Source organism: Anolis carolinensis, unplaced genomic scaffold (genome assembly GCF_035594765.1).
Source record: "Anolis carolinensis isolate JA03-04 unplaced genomic scaffold, rAnoCar3.1.pri scaffold_7, whole genome shotgun sequence".
Classification (NCBI taxonomy): domain Eukaryota; kingdom Metazoa; phylum Chordata; class Lepidosauria; order Squamata; family Dactyloidae; genus Anolis; species Anolis carolinensis.
This window is the reverse complement of record NW_026943818.1, coordinates 13,878,665-13,898,228: the sequence shown is the minus strand read 5'-3', so window position 1 is coordinate 13,898,228 and position 19,564 is coordinate 13,878,665. Positions and strand designations below refer to the sequence as shown.

At 36.3% G+C, this 19,564-nt stretch overlaps 2 protein-coding genes across 4 annotated transcripts in view; both read right to left on the bottom strand.

The window, feature by feature from the left end:
* The window catches only part of kyat1 (kynurenine aminotransferase 1), a 21,700-nt gene extending 2,818 nt beyond the window's left edge, over positions 1-18,882 (bottom strand). Inside the window, exons 1-12 of one of the 2 annotated variants that reach the window (XM_062959926.1) lie at positions 18,740-18,882; positions 16,583-16,662; positions 16,214-16,275; positions 14,799-14,949; positions 13,100-13,249; positions 11,869-11,955; positions 10,731-10,859; positions 10,429-10,549; positions 8,054-8,130; positions 6,039-6,128; positions 3,980-4,166; positions 1,581-1,657 (exon numbers count right to left, since the gene is read on the bottom strand). In XM_062959926.1, the coding sequence (XP_062815996.1) occupies positions 1,581-1,657; positions 3,980-4,166; positions 6,039-6,128; positions 8,054-8,130; positions 10,429-10,549; positions 10,731-10,859; positions 11,869-11,955; positions 13,100-13,249; positions 14,799-14,949; positions 16,214-16,275; positions 16,583-16,662; positions 18,740-18,845 (1,317 nt within the window). In that variant the 5' untranslated portion in view covers positions 18,846-18,882. Of the gene's footprint in view, positions 1-1,580; positions 1,658-3,979; positions 4,167-6,038; positions 6,129-8,053; positions 8,131-10,428; positions 10,550-10,730; positions 10,860-11,868; positions 11,956-13,099; positions 13,250-14,798; positions 14,950-16,213; positions 16,276-16,582; positions 16,663-18,739 lie in introns of those variants that run through there. The other variant, XM_062959927.1, reaches the window with a different exon arrangement.
* zer1 (zyg-11 related cell cycle regulator) overlaps positions 1-19,564 on the bottom strand; it is a 244,875-nt gene that overhangs the window by 79,934 nt on the left and 145,377 nt on the right. The gene's annotated exons all lie outside the window — the stretch shown is intronic.

Genomic DNA, 19,564 nt, shown 5'->3' with positions numbered 1-19,564 from the left:
AACATAACGACAACCATACAACACACATTCAATACCTCCACTACCTCAACAATTTCTCACCAACAACACCAGACAACGCCACAGCAACGCGTGGCCGGGCACAGCTAGTCTATATATATAAAAATATAATGTATGTTTGTAGGATTGAGTAAACAACAAAACCACTGGACCAAACCACACCAAATTTGGCCACAAAAGACATTGTCGTCCAGTCTACGTCTTTCAAACAAAAAACCCTAGAAAAATAAAGTCCACAGCAACACGTGGCCGGGCACAGCTCGTCTATATCTATATAAATGTAATGTACGTTTGTAGGACTGAGTAAACAACAAAACCACTGGACCAAACCACACCAAATTTGGCCACAAAATACATAGTCATCCCATCTATGTCTTTCAAACAAAAAACCCTAGAAAAATAAAGTCCACAGCAACACGTGGCCGGGCACAGCTCGTCTATATCTATATAAATGTAATGTACGTTTGTAGGACTGAGTAAACAACAAAACCACTGGACCAAATCACACCAAATTTGGCCACAAAAGACATAGTCATCCCATCTATGTCTTTCAAACAAAAAAACCCCCAAAAATAAAGTCCACAGCAACGGGAGAGCAAGCCAGTGCAATTAACTGCAATGAATCACTGACCAGGAGGTCATAAGTTCGAGGCCCGCTCGGAGCTATGTTGTTGTTTGACTTTGTCCTATGTTTAAAGGCATTGAATGTTTGCCTAATATGTGTAATGTGATCCGCCCTGGGTCCCCTTCGGGGTGAGAAAGAAGGGCGGAATATAAATGCTGTAAATAAACGCGTTGTTGGGCAAAGCTCGTCTATATCTATATAAATGTAATGCACGTTTGTAGGACTGAGTAAACAACAAAACCACTGGACCAACTCACACCAAATTTGGCCACAAAAGACATGGTCATTCCATCTATGTCTTTCAAACAAAAAAACCTGGGAAATAAAGTCCAAATTAGAGAACGAGGAAGAGCCGTTCCCAACCCTGGTTGCTGGTCAGAAGGGTAGGCCCCGCCCACTTTGTCTCCTAGCAACCCCTTTGGCCACAATGGTGCCAGGGCACAGCCAGGGTTCAGGCTTTTGAGGCTGCAAGGCTATTCGCTGCTATTCCACCTGGCCAACAAAGCATTCCCATAAGCCACAGCAACGCGCAGCCGGGCACAGGTAGTATTATGTATATAATAGAATATTTATTTATATGATATTGGAATCTATTGTGTCATGACTACAATGCAATATAAATAAATATTACAGTGTCCGCTATAATATTTGGTCCAGATCCATCGGTGTCTGGGATTTGCATGTTTTCACACTGCTAGGTTGGCAGAAGCTGGGGCTAACAGCGGGAGCTCACTCCGCTCCCCGAATTTGAATACGTAATATTATACGTATATATAATATTTGACTAGCACAGCACAATATTAGTATTATATAATATTATTACATTGTACTATACCACTATACTGCAATATTACTGTAACCCGCCTTGATAAAACTATTATTATTAGTCTTATTATTAGTCGTATTGTTCTTGTTAATTTCAGCCCTGAATTCTCACTTTGTTCTTGATCATCCATTCCACGAAGCGGGAGTCATAGGGTTCTTCGGCATCCCCTTGCTCAGGCAAGTCTATTTCTAGAAAAAAGCCAGAAAGAAACAGAATATTTTGTTTTTATTATATTATTTAATATAATATATTTTATTATATTATTATAATATTTATCTATATGATATTGCAATCTAGCGTCATGATTACAATGTAATACAAGTAAATATTACAATATCCTATAATATTAGGGTGTAATTATTACAATATAATAAAGCATTACTGTATTAGAGACCTTCCACTTTATTTATTATTATTGTTATTTTATTATGACACAGCAAACAAAATAGATATGCTGGATTTCATTGTTATTATTATTATTATTATATGGTAATCTAGTGCCATGATTACAATGTAATGTAAATAAATATTATTAGAGACCTTCCACTATAACTTCCACTATATGTTTATATTATTATTATATGTTAACCTAGTGCCATGGTTACAATGTAATGTAAATAAATATTATTAGAGACCTTCCACTATAAATTCCACTATATGTTTATATTATTATTATATGTTAACCTAGTGTCATGATTACAATGTAATGTAAATAAATATTATTAGAGACCTTCCACTATAAATTCCACTATATGTTTATATTATTATTATATGTTAACCTAGTGCCATGATTACAATGTAATGTAAATAAATATTATTAGAGACCTTCCACTATAAATTCCACTATATGTTTATATTATTATTATATGTTAACCTAGTGTCATGATTACAATGTAATGTAAATAAATATTATTAGAGACCTTCCACTATAAATTCCACTATATGTTTATATTATTATTATATGTTAACCTAGTGCCATGATTACAATGTAATGTAAATAAATATTATTAGAGACCTTCCACTATAAATTCCACTATATGTTTATATTATTATTATATGTTAACCTAGTGTCATGATTACAATGTAATGTAAATAAATATTATTAGAGACCTTCCACTATAAATTCCACTATATGTTTATATTATTATTATATGGTAACCTAGTGTCATGATTACAATGTAATGTAATTAAATATTATTGGAGACCTTCCACTATACCTTCCTCTAGATTTTTATATTATTATTATTATTATTATTATTATTATTATTATTATTATATATTGTAATCTAGTGTCATGATTACAATGTCATATGAATAACTATTACAATATCCTATAATATTATGGTGCAATAAACTATTACAATATAATAAAGCATTTTTGTATTAGAGACTTTCCACTATATTTTTATATTATTATTATTATTGTTATTATTATATATTGGAATCTAGTGTCATGATTACAATGTAACATAAATAAATATGACAATATCCTATAATATTATTGTGTAATAAACTAGATTACAATATATAACAACAATAATAATCATAATAATATAAAAATATAGTGGAAAGTCTCTAATACAGAAATGCTTTATTATATTGTAATAGTTTATTGCACCATAATATTATAGGATATTGTCATATTTATTCATATGACATTGTAATCATGACACTAGATTACAATATATAACAACAATAATAATCATAATAATATAAAAATATAGTGGAAAGTCTCTAATACAGAAATGTTTTATTATATTGTAATAGTTTATTGCACCATAATATTATAGGATATTGTCATATTTATTCATATGACATTGTAATCATTGTATTATTTATTTATTCATATGATATTGTAATCATGATACTAGATTACAATATATAATAATAATAATAATAATAATAATAATAATAATAATAATAACAACATAAAAATATAGTGGAAAGTCTCTAATACAGAAATGCTGTAGTATATTGTAACAGTTTATTGCACCATAATATTATAGGATATTGTCATATTTATTCATATGACATTGTAATCATTGTATTTTTATTTATTCATATGACATTGTAATCATGACACTAGATTACAATATAATAATAATAATAATAATAATAACACAAAAATATAGTGGAAAGTCTCTAATACAGAAATGCTTTATTATTTTGTAATAGTTTATTGCACCATAATATTATAGGATATTGTAATATTTATTTATTTATATGACATTGTAATCATGACATTAGATTACAATATATAATAATAATAATAATAATAGTGTAATCTAGTGTCATGATTACAATGTAATGTAAATAAATATTGCAAGGTCATACAAAATTTTATGATGATTATATTAAAATGTAATACAATATTACAATTATAATCTAATGTTGCCATATAATATAATACGCCCGTTATATAATATAATCCTCCCGCCTTCGTCCTCAGCTCACGCCAATTGCAGCAAATGGAGTTCAGAACCGTATGAGGAAGGGTCCTCGGAACCTACTGAATCCGGAGAGGTCGGCCATCAAGAAGTAGGTCCCTTCGGGGACGATGGGCTTCATTCCGGCCGCAATCAGGTTCTGGATCAGGAAATCCCGCTTCTGCTGCAGATCCCGAGGCAATTGCACAAAATAGCTGTCCGGTTTCCCCAAACACTCCAGCTCTTTCTCCAAGCCAAGAGCCACGGCCTCCTGGAAATTACAGAAGGACATCGTCATCATCATTATCTATAGATATAAAAGGATAAAGTTGCGGGCGCAGTGACTATAACAACAAAACTAAACACCCCAGAAATACGAAATTTGGCAACACAATGCAAAAGGCTTGCCTCCAGGTTACAACAACACAACCACAAAACCACACAGGACCCACAAAACTCACAACAACGCATCATGCGATAGCAACACAACTAAACGCCCCAGAAATACAAAACTTGGCAACACAATGCAAAAGCCTTGCCTCCCAGTTGTAACAACACAACCACACCACAAAACCACACAGGACCCACACAACAACGCATCGTGACTATAACAACACAACTAACGCCCCAGAAATACGAAACTTGGCAACACAACGCAAAAGCCTTCCCTCCAGGTTGTAACAACACAACCACACCACAAAACCACAATCCGGACCCATAAAACTCACAACAATGCATCGTGACTATAACAACACAACTAAACGCCCCAAAAATACAAAACTTGGCAACACAATGCAAAAGCCTTGCCTCCCGGTTGTAACAACACAACCACACCACAAAACCACAATCTGGACCCACAAAACACAACAGTGCATCGTGACTATAACAACACAACTAAACGCCCCAGAAATACGAAACTTGGCACACAACTAAACGCCCCAGAAATATAAAACTTGACAACACAACGCAAAAACCTTGCCTCCCGGTTGTAACAACACAACCACACCACAAAACCACAATCTGGACCCACAAAACACAACAGTGCATCGTGACTATAACACAACTAAACGCCCCACAAATACAAAACTTGGCACACAACTAAACGCCCCACAAATACAAAACTTGGCACACAACTAAACGCCCCACAAATACAAAACTTGGCACACAACTAAACGCCCCACAAATACAAAACTTGGCACACAACTAAACGCCCCACAAATACAAAACTTGGCAACACAACGCAAAAGCCTTGCCTCCCGGTTGTAACAACACAACCACACCACAAAACCACAATCCGGACCCACAAAACACAACAGTGCATCGTGACTATAACAACACAACTAAATGCCCCAGAAATACAAAACTTGACAAAACAATGCAAAAGCCTTGCCTCCCAGTTGTAACAACACAACCACACCACAAAACCACAATCCGGACCCACAAAACTCACAACAACGCATTGTGACTATAACAAATACAAAATTTGACAGCACAACTCATCCGCCTCCCCAATCCCTACATTCACACTTGGCCTCCAAAAAAACAATTACAATAATAACAACGACAACAATAAGAGTCAACACCATCACAGGCAAGAAACAGCCAGGCACTGAGGCTGAGAGGCCAGTCAGTGCTACACTGGGCCTCCAAAAAACAATACAGTAGCATCTAACTTATCCAACCTTCATGACCACAACAACAACAATAATAATAAACACCTACACAGGCAAAACAAAAAAAAGACTATTGTACCACAATAAAAATATAAACCGCACTCAGCAGAATCAGACATTACAACTAACAACAAACCAAAGACAACAGGGATCTCAAGCAATTATCAATCAACACAAAAATTGAAGAAGGTAACAGACTTCAAATACTACGACTAATGTGAGTATAAAGAAGGGTGGAGGTCACAGCATCAATACAAGCTAATGTAGACTGACCAACACCACCAGACTCAGACACAGCAACGCGTGGCCGGGCACAGCTAGTTACTATTCTTATTATTTCCGTGTCCATGGGTCGGTCTTATTCTGAATGAGCACAGACTACGTTATCATCAGCGTATTGGAATTCTATAACAAACATGGTTTGAGCACAGCCCGGAAACCCTTTTGGGCCAGGTGCGTTGCCTTCTCACCTGAGCGGCCGTCGGGCAGTGGTAGAGGGAGTTCTGATGGACCGTCCGAAGGTGCCTCAAGAGGTGGTCCGGCCCCAGCGTCCAGCCAACCTGTGGACAACGTACAGACAGGTAGGATTATTATTATCTCGGACCTTGGAGTAGCCTAGAAATCCCAGACAAGTCATCACTGCCATATAATCCAAGTCAGATAATCTGTATTTTATAGGCAGTGTGGAAGAGGCCTGAGTGAAGAGGCCCTGGGCGCCATTAAATGACTGAGTGGGTTGCTAGGAGACCAAGTGGGCGGAGCCTACCCTTCTAACTGGCAGCGAGGGGAAAAAACTGTTCTTCCTCTTCCTCTAATTTGGACTTTATTTTTCAAGGTTTTTTTGTTTGAAAGATATTTTGGATGACTATGTCTTTTGTGGCCAAATTTGGTGTGATTTGGCCCAGTGGTTTTGTTGTTTACTCCATAGTAAAACGCACATTACATTTATATATATATATATATATATATAGATAATTGGACTTTATTTTTCTAGGGTTTTTTTATTGAAAGACATAGATTGGATGACTATGTCCTTTGTGGCATTATTTGACATTATTTGGCCCAGTGGTTTTGTTGTTTACTCCATAGTAAAACGCACATCACATTTATATATATATATATATATATATATATATATATATATATATATATAGATATTTGGACTTTATTTTTCTAGGTTTTTTGTTTGAAAGACACATTTTGGATGACTATGTCTTTTGTGGCCAAATTTGGTGTGATTTGGCCCAGTGGTTTTGTTGTTTACTCCATAGTAAAACGCACATTACATTTATATATATATATATATATAGATAATTGGACTTTATTTTTCTAGGGTTTTTTTATTGAAAGACATAGATTGGATGACTATGTCCTTTGTGGCATTATTTGACATTATTTGGCCCAGTGGTTTTGTTGTTTACTCCATAGTAAAACACACATCACATTTATATATAGATAGATAGATAGATAGATAGATAGATAGATAGATAGATAGATAGATATTTGGACTTTATTTTTCTAGATTTTTTGTTTGAAAGACACATTTTGGATGACTATGTCTTTTGTGGCCAAATTTGGTGTGATTTGGCCCAGTGGTTTTGTTGTTTACATTTTTATATATATATATAGATATTTGGACTTTATTTTTCTAGGGTTTTTTTTGTTTGAAATACACATTTTGTATGAATATGTCTTTTGTGGCCAAATTTAATGTTATTTGGCCCAGTGGTTTTGTTGTATGTATGTGTGTGTGTGTGTGTGTGTGTATGTGTATGTATATATATATATATATATATATATATATATATATATATATTTGGACTTTATTTTTCTAGGTTTTTTTGTTTGAAAGACACATTTTGTATGAATATGTCTTTTGTGGCCAAATTTGGCGTGATTTGGCCCAGTGGTTTTGTTGTTTACTCCATAGTAAAAAGCACATTACATTTATATATATATATATATATGGACTATTTTTCTCGTTTTTTTTGTTTGAAAGACATAGATTGAATGACTCTGTCTTTTGTGGCCAAATTTGATGTTATTTGGCCCAGTGGTTTTGTTGTTTACTCTATAGTAAAACGCCACATTACTTTTATATATATAGATAGTACTATATTATAAGGTGTATCATATCAATAATATATTATTATTATTATATTTATTTATGATACTGTTTTAATGTTCATATATTTGCATATTTTAATGGCTTCTTCCATGGTCTCTCTATAGATAGTACTATATTATAAGTTGTAGCATATCAATAATATATTATTATTATTATATTTATTTATGATACTGTTTTAATGTTCATATATTTTAAATGGTTCTTCCATGGTCTGTCTTCTGAATCTCGTTGTATGTCGCCTATTAAATTTGGTATTGACTGTTCCGTTTTCCATACCGTGAGTAAGCGTGCCACCCAAATCCTAAGCTATAGCTGTACAAATTAATGGGTTTCCGCCCCGGTTTTGGCCCCGCTCGCCTTCCATCCCGTGGCGCTGAAGGTCTTCCCCGCGCTCCCGATGGTCAAGGTCCGCTCCCACATCCCCGGCAAACTGGCTGCGGAAAAAAAAGAAAGAAAGAAGGAAAAAAATGGAGGTAGGAGGGTTGAATGAAAAGTAATGCCTCCGCCTTCGTAAAGCCTCAACAGATATCACATCACATAATGGTCGCATGGCAGAATAATATAAATGCAAAACTTCCAACTGAAAAGGATAAGGTAACCCTTTGGGGTGCAAGTGTTGTTTCATTATATTCCCTTTTCCCAGCACTATATCTCAAAACTAGGGTCGTCTTGGCCTTTGTCATTGTTGCTTCACATAATGGTCGCATGGCAGAATAATATAAATGCAAAACGTCCAACTGATTATCAGTCCCTGAAAAGGATTGGGGTGCAAGTGTTGTTTCATTATATTCTCTTTTCCCAGCATTATATCTCAAAACTAGGGTCGTATTGGCCTTTTCTGTTGTTGCTTCACATAATGGTCGCATGGCAGAATAATATAAATGCAAAACGTCCAACTGATTATCAGTCCCTGAAAAGGATTGGGGTGCAAGTGTTGTTTCATTATATTCTCTTTTCCCAGCACTATATCTCAAAACTAGGGTCGTATTGGCCTTTTCTGTTGTTGCTTCACATAATGGTCGCATTGCAGAATAATATAAATGCAAAACGTCCAACTGATTATCAGTCCCTGAAAAGGATTGGGGTGCAAGTGTTGTTTCATTATATTCCCTTTTCCCAGCACTATTTCTCAAAACTAGGGTCGTATTGGCCTTTTCTGTTGTTGCTTCACATAATGGTCGCATTGCAGAATAATATAAATGCAAAACTTCCAACCGGTTATCAGTCCCTGAAAAGGGTAAGGCAACCCTATTATGTTACTAGTATTATTATATTATTATTTTATTTTATTATTATATTTTATTATGTTACTAGTGTTATTATGTTATTATTTTATTTTATTATTATATTTTATTATGTTACTAGTATTATATTATTTTATTATATCTTATTATGCTACTAGTATTATTATATTATTTTCCTTTTTATTATATTTTATTATGTTACTAGTATTATATTTTTATTTTATTTTATTATTATATCTTATTATGCTACTAGTATTAATATATTAATAGAATGTATTTTTATTACATATCATTAGAATTACTATATTTTTTAATATTATATTATATATTATTGGTATTACAGTAGAGTCTCACTTATCCAAGCCTCGCTTATCCAAGCCTCTGGATTATCCAAGCCATTTTTGTAGTCAATGTTTTCAATATATCGTGATATTTTGGTGCAAAATTCATAAATACAGTAATTACAACATAACATTACTGCGTATTGAACTACTTTTTCTGTCAAATTTGTTGTATAACATGATGTTTTGGTGCTTAATTTGTAAAATCACAACCTAATTTGATGTTTAATAGGCTTTTCCTTAATCCCTCCTTATTATCCAAGATATTCGCTTATCCAAGCTTCTGCCGGCCCGTTTAGCTTGGATAAGTGAGACTCGACTGTATTATTTTGCGAGAAGCGACTTGAGAACATACTGCAAGTCACTTCTTGTGTCGGAGAATCGGCACTCTATGGTATTATTATCTATATATATAAAAGAGTGATGGCATCACGGCGACGCACAAAACAACAAAACTACAGGCCCCCCAACCTCGAAATTTGACAACACAACCCATCATCCACGCCTCTAGGTTGATACAACAAAAAGAAAAGAAAAATAAAGTCCTAATTAGAGGGAGAGGAATAATTGTTTTTATCCAATTGCTGCCAGTTACAAGGCTAAGCTCCACCCACTTGGTCTCCTAGCAACCCACTCAGCCCAGTGTTAATAAAATAATGATAAAAAAATAAATACAAATAATACAATAAAAAATTATGAAAAACACTAAAATAATTAATACAATAAAATACTATAACAAAATGACTAAAAATAATACAACAAAATAATAAAATATAATAAATAAAAAAGATAAGTGACAGTAAAATTAATTTAAAAAAATACAAATAACGTCAAATAAAAATTCCGCAACAAGTTTTAACCGATACCACCACCACTTTGCCACAGCAACGCGTGGCCGGGCACAGCTAGTATTATTATATATTACTAGTATTATCACATTATTATTATTATGGACGTTTTGCATTTATATTCTGCAGTGCGACCATTATGTGATGCAACGAGGAAAAATACGATCCTAGTTTTGAGAAAATAGAGGTAAATATCGAACTTTCTCCTAATGTAGGGACTCATTCTTAGTCCTTGCAGACATTAATATTTGATATTTCCGACATTGGGAGGTGCGTCGAAAACGCGAGGAAGTGCTCACCGATCCGGACGTGTTGGTTCCCGTCATAGACCAGCCATTCGTAGACCTCGTCGCTGAAGCACAAAACGTCGTGTTTCACACACAGGTCCGCAATGAGCTGCAGTTCTTCCCGACTGAAAACCTGTCGGAAAAGGGGCCGTGTTTGTGTTTGCATTAAAGGATGGCGTCGGCCTTTGTCGCTGCCGCATCACGGCTTTGGCTGACCCAGAAACATAGCTAACCTTGTTTGTATCATGGCATTAGACTTTTTCGCCGCCGCATCACAGCTTTGGCTGACATTGAGACCCAAAAACATAGCTGACCTTGCCCAGGGGGTTGTTGGGAGAATTGAGGACGATGGCTTTCGTCCGCGGGGTGAATTTGGCCTCCAGTTCGGCCGGATCGAGTTTCCAGTCTTTGCTCGAGATCAGCTTCCCGCTTTCTGCGGCTTTCTGGGAAATAAGACGAGAGAAGCGCCGGCAAAATTAAAATGAGATGAAAAGGTTTCGTTATATTCTCTCCCCAACCAATATTTCTCGAAACTAGGATCGTATTGGCCTTTTTTGTTGCTGCTTCACATAATGGTCGCATTGGATAATATACATGCAAAACGTCCAACCATTTACCAGTCACTGAAAAGTGTAAGATAACTCTTTGGGATGCTAATGTTTTGTTATATTCCCTTTTCCCACCCCTATATATCAAAACTAGGATCGTATTGGTCTTTTTTGTTGCTGCTTCACATAATGGTCGCATTGCAGAATAATATAAATGCAAAATGTCCAACGCTTACCAGTCACTGAAAAGGGTAAGATAACTCTTTGGGATGCTAATGTTTTGTTATATTCCCTTTTCCCACCTCAATTTCTCAAAACTAGGATCGTATTGGCCTTTTTTGTTGTTGCTTCACATAATGGTCGCATTGGATAATATAAATGCAAAATGTCCAACCTCTTACCAGTCACTGAAAATGGCAAGGTAACCTTTTGAGATGGATGTGTTGTCTCATTATATTCCCCTTTCCCACCTCTATTTCTCAAAACCAGGATTGTATTTGCCTTTTTTGTTGCTGCTTCACATAATGGTCGCATTGCATAACATACATACGAAATGTCTAACCGCTTACCAGTCCCTGGAAAGGATAAGATAACCCTTTGGGTGCAAGTTTTTTTGGTTATATTCCCTTTTCCCATCTCTATATCTCAAAACGAGGATCGTATTGGCCTTTTTTGTTGCTGCTTCACATAATGGTCGCATTGCATAACATACATACAAAGCGACCAAGTGCTTAGCAGTCCCTGAAAATGGCAAGATAACCTTTTGCAATGCATGTGTTGTTTTGTTATATTCCCTTTTCCCACCCCTATTTCTCAAAACTAGGATCGTATTGGCCTTTTTTGTCGCTGCTTCACATAGTGGTCGCATTGCAGAATACAAATGCAAAACGTCCAACCCACTTACCAGTCGGAGAGGGACGAAGACGGGCGTCCCGCCGGCCATTTTGACCATCGGCTCATAGCAGTCGAAGAAGGGCTCGATGATGATAACCTACAAAAGCACGGATATTTTTACATTGCAGAGTTACGTTACAGTATAGCAACCACAACCCTTTATGCCATTATCACGGCAGTGAGAATGTGTCATGATCTCCAATCCTTGACATCTCCAGTCAGCTGAGAAAGAACAGATGCCAGCCATAAAACGGGCTCTCACATACCCTCTGGTATGTGAGAGCCCCTATATAAATGGACTAAAGAGATAGATGGATGGATGGACTGGAGAGAGGGATGGATGGATGCTGTCATGATCTCCAATCTTTGACATCTCCGGTCAGCTGAGAAAGCACAGATCCCAGCCATAAAACCTCAATTACCCTCTGGTATGTGAGAGCCCCTATATAAATGGACTAAAGAGATAGATGGATGGACTGGAGAGAGGGATGGATGACAAAGATCTCCAATCTTTGACATCTCCGGTCAGCTGACAAAGAACAGATGCCAGTCATAAAACGAGCCAGCCATAAAACCTCCGTTACCCTCTGGTATGTGAGAGCCCCTATATAAATGGACTAAAGAGATAGATGGATGGATGGACTGGAGAGAGGGATGGATGGATGCTGTCATGATCTCCAATCTTTGACATCTCCGGTTGGCTGACAGAGAACAGATGCCAGCCATAAAACGGGCCAGCCATAAAACCTCAATTCCCCTCTGGTATGTGAGAGCCCCTATATAAATGGACTAAAGAGATAGATGGATGGATGGATGGACTGGAGAGAGGGATGGATGGATGCTGTCATGATCTCCAATCTTTGACATCTCCGGTCGGCTGACAAAGAACAGATGCCAGCCATAAAACCTCAGTTACCCTCTGGTATGTGAGAGCCCCTATATAAATGGACTAAAGAGATAGATGGATAGACTGGAGAGAGGGATGGATGGATGCTGTCATGATCTCCAATCTTTGACATCTCCGGTCGGCTGACAAAGAACAGATGCCAGCCATAAAACGGGCCAGCCATAAAAATCTCTGGTATGTGAGAGCCCCTATATAAATGGGCCAAAGAGAAGGTTCTGGTATTCTGCACAATAAAACCTGTTGGAATCTACCAGCACAACTGGGAGAAGAGAACCCAACAGAATGCTATTAGGGCCACGGGTGTCCCCGCAAAGCCCTTCCTCGTGCCCCGTACCTGGTCTCCCTCGTCCACCACGGCCTGGAAGCAGGAGAAGAGCGACTGGTAAGCGCCCACGGTCACCAGGACGTTCTTCATGGGGTCGAGGTCCCGGCCGAGGAGTCTCCCAAAGAGGCCGGCCAAGACGGACACCAGCCGCGGGTGGCCCTGCAGCCGGCAGACAAAGTTCAGAGCTTGCCCAGAGAGCCAGGTAATACATATTATTGTTATTACTACTACGATTGCCCCACGAGGCAGGTAATACATGTTATTGTTATTGTTATTATTGTTGTTGTTATATTACTACTACTACTACTACTACTACTACTATTGCCCCAAGAGGCAGGTAATACATATTATTGTTATTGTTATTATTGTTGTTGTTGTTATATTATTACTACTACTACTACTACTACTACTATTGCCCCAAGAGGCAGGTAATACATATTATTGTTATTACTACTACTGTTATCCCAAGAGGCAGGTAATACATATTATTGTTATTGTTATTATTGTTGTTGTTGTTATATTATTACTACTACTACTATTGCCCCAAGAGGCAGGTAATACATATTATTGTTATTACTACTACTGTTATCCCAAGAGGCAGGTAATACATATTATTATTGTTATTGTTATTATTGTTGTTATTATATTATTATTATTATTATTATTATTATTACTACTACTGCTACTACTACTATTGCCCCAAGAGGCAGGTAATACATATTTTACTGCTACTACTACTACTACTATTACTACTATTGTCCCAAGAGGCAGGTAATACATATTATTGTTATTATTGTTGTTATTTTATTATTATTATTATTATTATTATTATTATTACTACTACTACTATTTATTTATTTATTTCAAATATTTCTATCCCGCCCTTCTCACCCGGAGGGACTACTATTGCCCCAAGAGGCAGGTAATACATATTTTACTGCTACTATTACTACTATTGTCCCAAGAGACAGGTAATACATATCATTGTTGTTATTGTTATTATTGTTGTTGTTATATTATTATTATTATTACTACTACTACTACTATTGCCCCAAGAGGCAGGTAATACATATTTTACTGCTACTACTACTACTATTACTACTATTGCCCCCAAGAGGCAGGTAATACATATTATTGTTGTTATTGTTATTATTGTTGTTGTTGTTGTTATATTATTATTATTATTATTATTATTATTATTATCATTATTATTATTATTACTACTACTATTGCCCCAAGAGGCAGGTAATACATATTATTATTATGATTACTACTACTGTTACTATAGCTCTGAGAGGCAAGTATATAATATTACTATTATGATTACTGCTACTACTACTATTTCTACTACATAGAGATGGCAAAAGCTTACAAGGGGTTAATGCCTATATATCTGCAGGAGAGTTTAATAAATATTTCAGGGGAAAATGCTTTCATAAGATGAATGAATATATTTTTTTTTTCTTCCTGACTTGCAAGGGTGTCTTTCTCTTTTCAAAACATTCCCTTGATTAAGAGCGAGGGAGGCTTTGCAAAAGAAAACACACTGATAAGGGAGGGTAAGAGAAATATATCATATATTGCAAGCAACGAGGGAGGCTTTTTCAGCTCATAAATAAGGGCTGAAAACTCGGCTTATCTTCAAGTATATACGGGTAAATATAATGTATAATAATATATTAATATTAATAATAATAATGATACGTACGAAGGCTCTAGTGTATTGGTGGATGAGGGGGTCTTGTCCGGAAACGACCTCCGCGAAGGCATCTTTCACGAATTTCGGGGGCGGGAAATTGGGGAACCCTTGGCCTAAGTTCACGGCTTTGTGAGCGGCCGTCAGGGACACAAACTTCACCCTAAATAAAGGGAATAAAATGAATTATTTCCCCCTTACTTGGCCCCGTTCGCTTTCGTTTAATTACTGTTTTGTTTTTTATACTATGTTTTATTACATTATTGTTACTTTTCATTCAACCCTCGTAGCACCGGGAACCATAATGTTGAAATGATTCCCCCTGAAATCTGATTATTATCGTAGCTGAATTGCAATTAATGACTAATTAATTCCGTGTTGAGACTTTGGTCCCTTCTCTCCTCATTTAGATCTGTGCCAGGAGACAGCAAAACAAGTTATTTTTTAATCCGAATGCGCAACGGAATTAATTTCCTGATCAAATATTTCCAAGGACCAGAGAAATGATTCACTTTGTTCCCACTTAAAATCCCCAGGTTTTTGCTGCTGGAAAAAATGTGATATTTTCATTTCCAAGCTCAGAAGTCAATGGACACTGTTTGGATGGTGACGACAACGATACCAATAATAATAATAATAATAATAATAATAATAATAATAATAACAACAACAACAAGCCTTAATAATAATAACAACAACAAGCCTTTCTTCAAGGGTTAAACAGATATAATAATAATAATAATAATATACATCTCCTTAAGGGTTAAGGCAGGAATAATAATAATAATAATAATTATTATTATTATTATAAACATATCCTTAAGGGTTAAGGCAGGCATAATAATAATAATAATAATAATAATAATAATAATAATAATAATAATAATAAACATATCCTTAAGGGTTAAGGCATGCATAATAATAATAATAATAATAATAATAATAATAATAATAATAATAATATACATCTCCTTAAGGGTTAAGGCAGGCATAATAATAATAATAATAATAATAATAATAATAATAATAATAATAATAAACATATCCTTAAGGGTTAAGGCAGGCATAATAATAATAATAATAATCATCTTATCATTTACTATTAAGAGGCAGGGTATGAAATATGGATACACATAAAAATATTAAATCACATAAATCAAAACCATTGCAAGCTCTAAAATAAATGGTAACCAATGGTAATAATAATAATAATAATAATAATAATAATAATAATAATGATTATTTATGTGCCTTTGTTCAAGAGTTGAGGCAAGTGTAATAATAATAATAATAATAATAATAATAATAATAGGCCTCTCCTTAAGGGTTAAGACAGGCCTAATAATAATAATAATAATAACAACAACAACAACAACTTGGCATAATGCTAAATAATAAATATCATGATGAAATAAATAAATTCATACCAGATATTGGCATCAGTGCCTTCCAGCCTCCGAGCAGGAAGTCTCTTTGTTGACATTTTGGCCTGGAAAACAAAGAGAGAGAAAGACAACCCAAAGGGGCTCTCAAAGGTCATCTAGTCTCGTGTCTCGGCACTATCCAAACCCTCCCGACAGAGGCCCATATACCCTCTGTTTTTGGGGACGCCAAAGCCCTTCCTGCCAAGGGGACCATCTGGCCCAACCCTGTGGTTTCTCCCCAATAATAATAATAATAATAATAATAATAATAATAATAATAATAATAACTTTATTTTTATACCCTGCCCCATCTCCCCGAAGGGACTCGGGGCGGCTTACATGGGGCCGGGGGGGGGGGGGGCGGGGGCGTACCTTGGACTGGAAAGGAGCCTGTGCTTTGAGGAGATTCGAACCCGACGCCGAAAGCCGGGGCATGTCATGGCAAAGCCATCCTGAGCAATGGAGAAAAACAGGTTTAGTTATGGCAGCAAGATCCATCCATCACCTTGGACGTTCACCTGCACTACGTCCAAGGGGTGGAAGCCTGGGATTTGTCGTTTCGGGAAGTGGATGAGGGTGAACTACAACTCCCAGATCCGAGTTGTGTCAATCATCCCCAAACCAGGCCTGTATGCACAGTTGGGCGTGTTGGGTCAGTGAGCCAAGTTTGGTCCAGATCCATCCTTGGTTGGGTTCAGTGCTTTCTGGATAAGGGTGAACTACAACTCCCAAAACCAAGGTCCATTCCCAGAAAACCCTGCCATATGTTCACTTGGTCCTGGGGCTTCTCTGTGCCAATCTATATATATAAAAGAGTGATGGCATCACGGCGACCCAATATAAAATAATAAAAAACACTAAAAATTAATACAATAAAATACTATCTATTTGTATAAAAGAGTGATGGCATCACGGCGACCTACAAAACAACAAAACTACAGGCCCCCCAACCTCGAAATTTGACAACACAACCCATCATCCATGCCTCTAGGTTGATACAACAAAAAGAAAAGAAAAATAAAGTCCTAATTAGAGGGAGAGGAATAATTGCTTTTATCCAATTGCTGCCAGTTAGAAGGCTAAGCTCCTCCAACTTGGTCTCCTAGCAACCCAATATAAAATAATAAAAAACACTAAAAATTAATACAATAAAATACTATCTATTTGTATAAAAGAGTGATGGCATCACGGCGACCTACAAAACAACAAAACTACAGGCTCCCCAACCTCGAAATTTGACAACACAACCCATCATCCACGCCTCTAGGTTGATACAACAAAAAGAAAAGAAATACAAAGTCCTAATTAGAGAGAGAGGAATAATTGCTTTTATCCAATTGCTGCCAGTTAGAAGGCTAAGCTCCTCCAACTTGGTCTCCTAAGCAACCCAATAAAAAATAATAAAAAACACTAAAAAAATAATTAAAAACACTAAAAAATTAATACAATAAAATACCATAACAAAAAATAACTAAAAATTATACAAGAAAATAATAAAATATAATAAATAAAAATATAACTTACAATAAAATTAATTAAAAAAAATACAAATACTGTCAAATAAAAATTACACAACAATTTTTAATCAATACCACCACCACTTTGCCACAGCAACGCGTGGCCGGACACAGCTAGTCTAGCCCCCCAACCTCAAAATTTGACAACACAACCCATCATTCACGGCTCTAGGTTGATACAACAAAAAGAAAAGTATTTTCTTTTCCTAAATTCCTAAAGTCCTAATTACAGGGAGAGGAATAATAGTTTTTATCCAGTTGCTGCCACTTTGAAGGCTAAGCTCTGCCCACTTGGTCTCCTAGCAACCAACTCAGCCCAGGGGACAGGCAGAGTTAGGCCTCACTTAAGCCTCTTCCACAGATTATCTGATTTGAACTGGATTATATGGCAGTGTAGACTCAAGGCCCTTCCACACAGCTATATAACCCATTTATAATGGACTTAATGTAAGGTAAAACCCTTTACCCTTGACCTTAACTACCACCAATTCCTCAATACAATATCGTTATATTATATTTTTATATTCTATTCTCATTATAACATTCATTCTATTATTATTCTATTATTGTAGTATATTATCATATGATTACTATTATATTATATGATTATATTATTCATTATTCATGACTACATTGAAACTAGAATAGAGAGAAATCAGTGTGGAAACTGCAAGAGGGACCATAGATTGTTGTCCATGGAAATAAGGGTTGTAAATAGTTTTTGATTTATTAAATACAGTTCTATATTACAATTATACATTTTTGTTATTTAAACTATACATATTGCTGCAACTGCCTGGGATTTGTAGGCTCCAAGGTCCTTGGGGAAACTACAAGGCCTTTGGAGAGACATTGCAGTTATATAATATATTTATATTATAATATAATAGATGACATGTCTGTGTCTATCTATGTTATGCAATGCTCTGGAAGCCTGGGCTCTGCATTTAAAGGGAAAGGACACCAATTTGGAGCTCAAGGGCAGGCAGGGAGAGAAAAGAGATCCACTCACCCAGAAGGAAGGATCCCTGTTGATCTGCTGACCTTCGGAAGTGCTTTCCTGGGAGGAGCCACCGCCCAGCAAGGCGTGATTTGCCTAGATTCCCATATCTTTGCATATATTTGCGTATCTCCTGTGTCAATTGGCAACTATCCCTTTAAAAAAAGAAAAAAAAAGGAAGCGCCCTTTATCAATAAGGCGGATTTAGGCTTCATTTCCCACAACAAAGATGGCTGCCTACTGGTCTTCCCTCACTTCACTCACCTGTGCCTTTTTTCCAAATGGCCGCCGCTGCTTCTCGCTATAGTATTAAATGGTCCGCTTTGCCCTTTCCAAACATGGCGGTTCTCTCTCGCCTTGTATGCTCTCCTTCAAAATGGCCTCTTCTGCCTCTCCCTATTCCTAAGCTGCCTATTGTGCCCTTTTCAAACATGGCAGTGTAGTGTTCCTCGAAAATCCTATTTTTGCCCTTCTTCAAAATGGCCTCTGCTGCTTCTCCCTATTACTAAACAGCCCATAGTGCCCTTTCGATACATGGTGGCTAAGTCTCCCTTTCGCCTTCTATATTTTGCCCTTTTTCAAAATGGCCACCGCTGCTACTTCTTATTACTAAACAGCCCATTCTGCCCTTTCGATACATGTTGGGTAAGTCGCCTTCTATTTTTTGCCCTTTTTTAAAATGGCCGTCACTGCTTCTCCCTATTACTAAACAGCCCATTGTGCCCTTTCAATACATGGCGGCTAAGTCTCACTTTCGCCTTCTATAGTTTGCCCTTTTTCAAAATGGCTACCGCTGCTACTTCCTATTACTAAACAGCCCATTCTGCCCTTTCGATA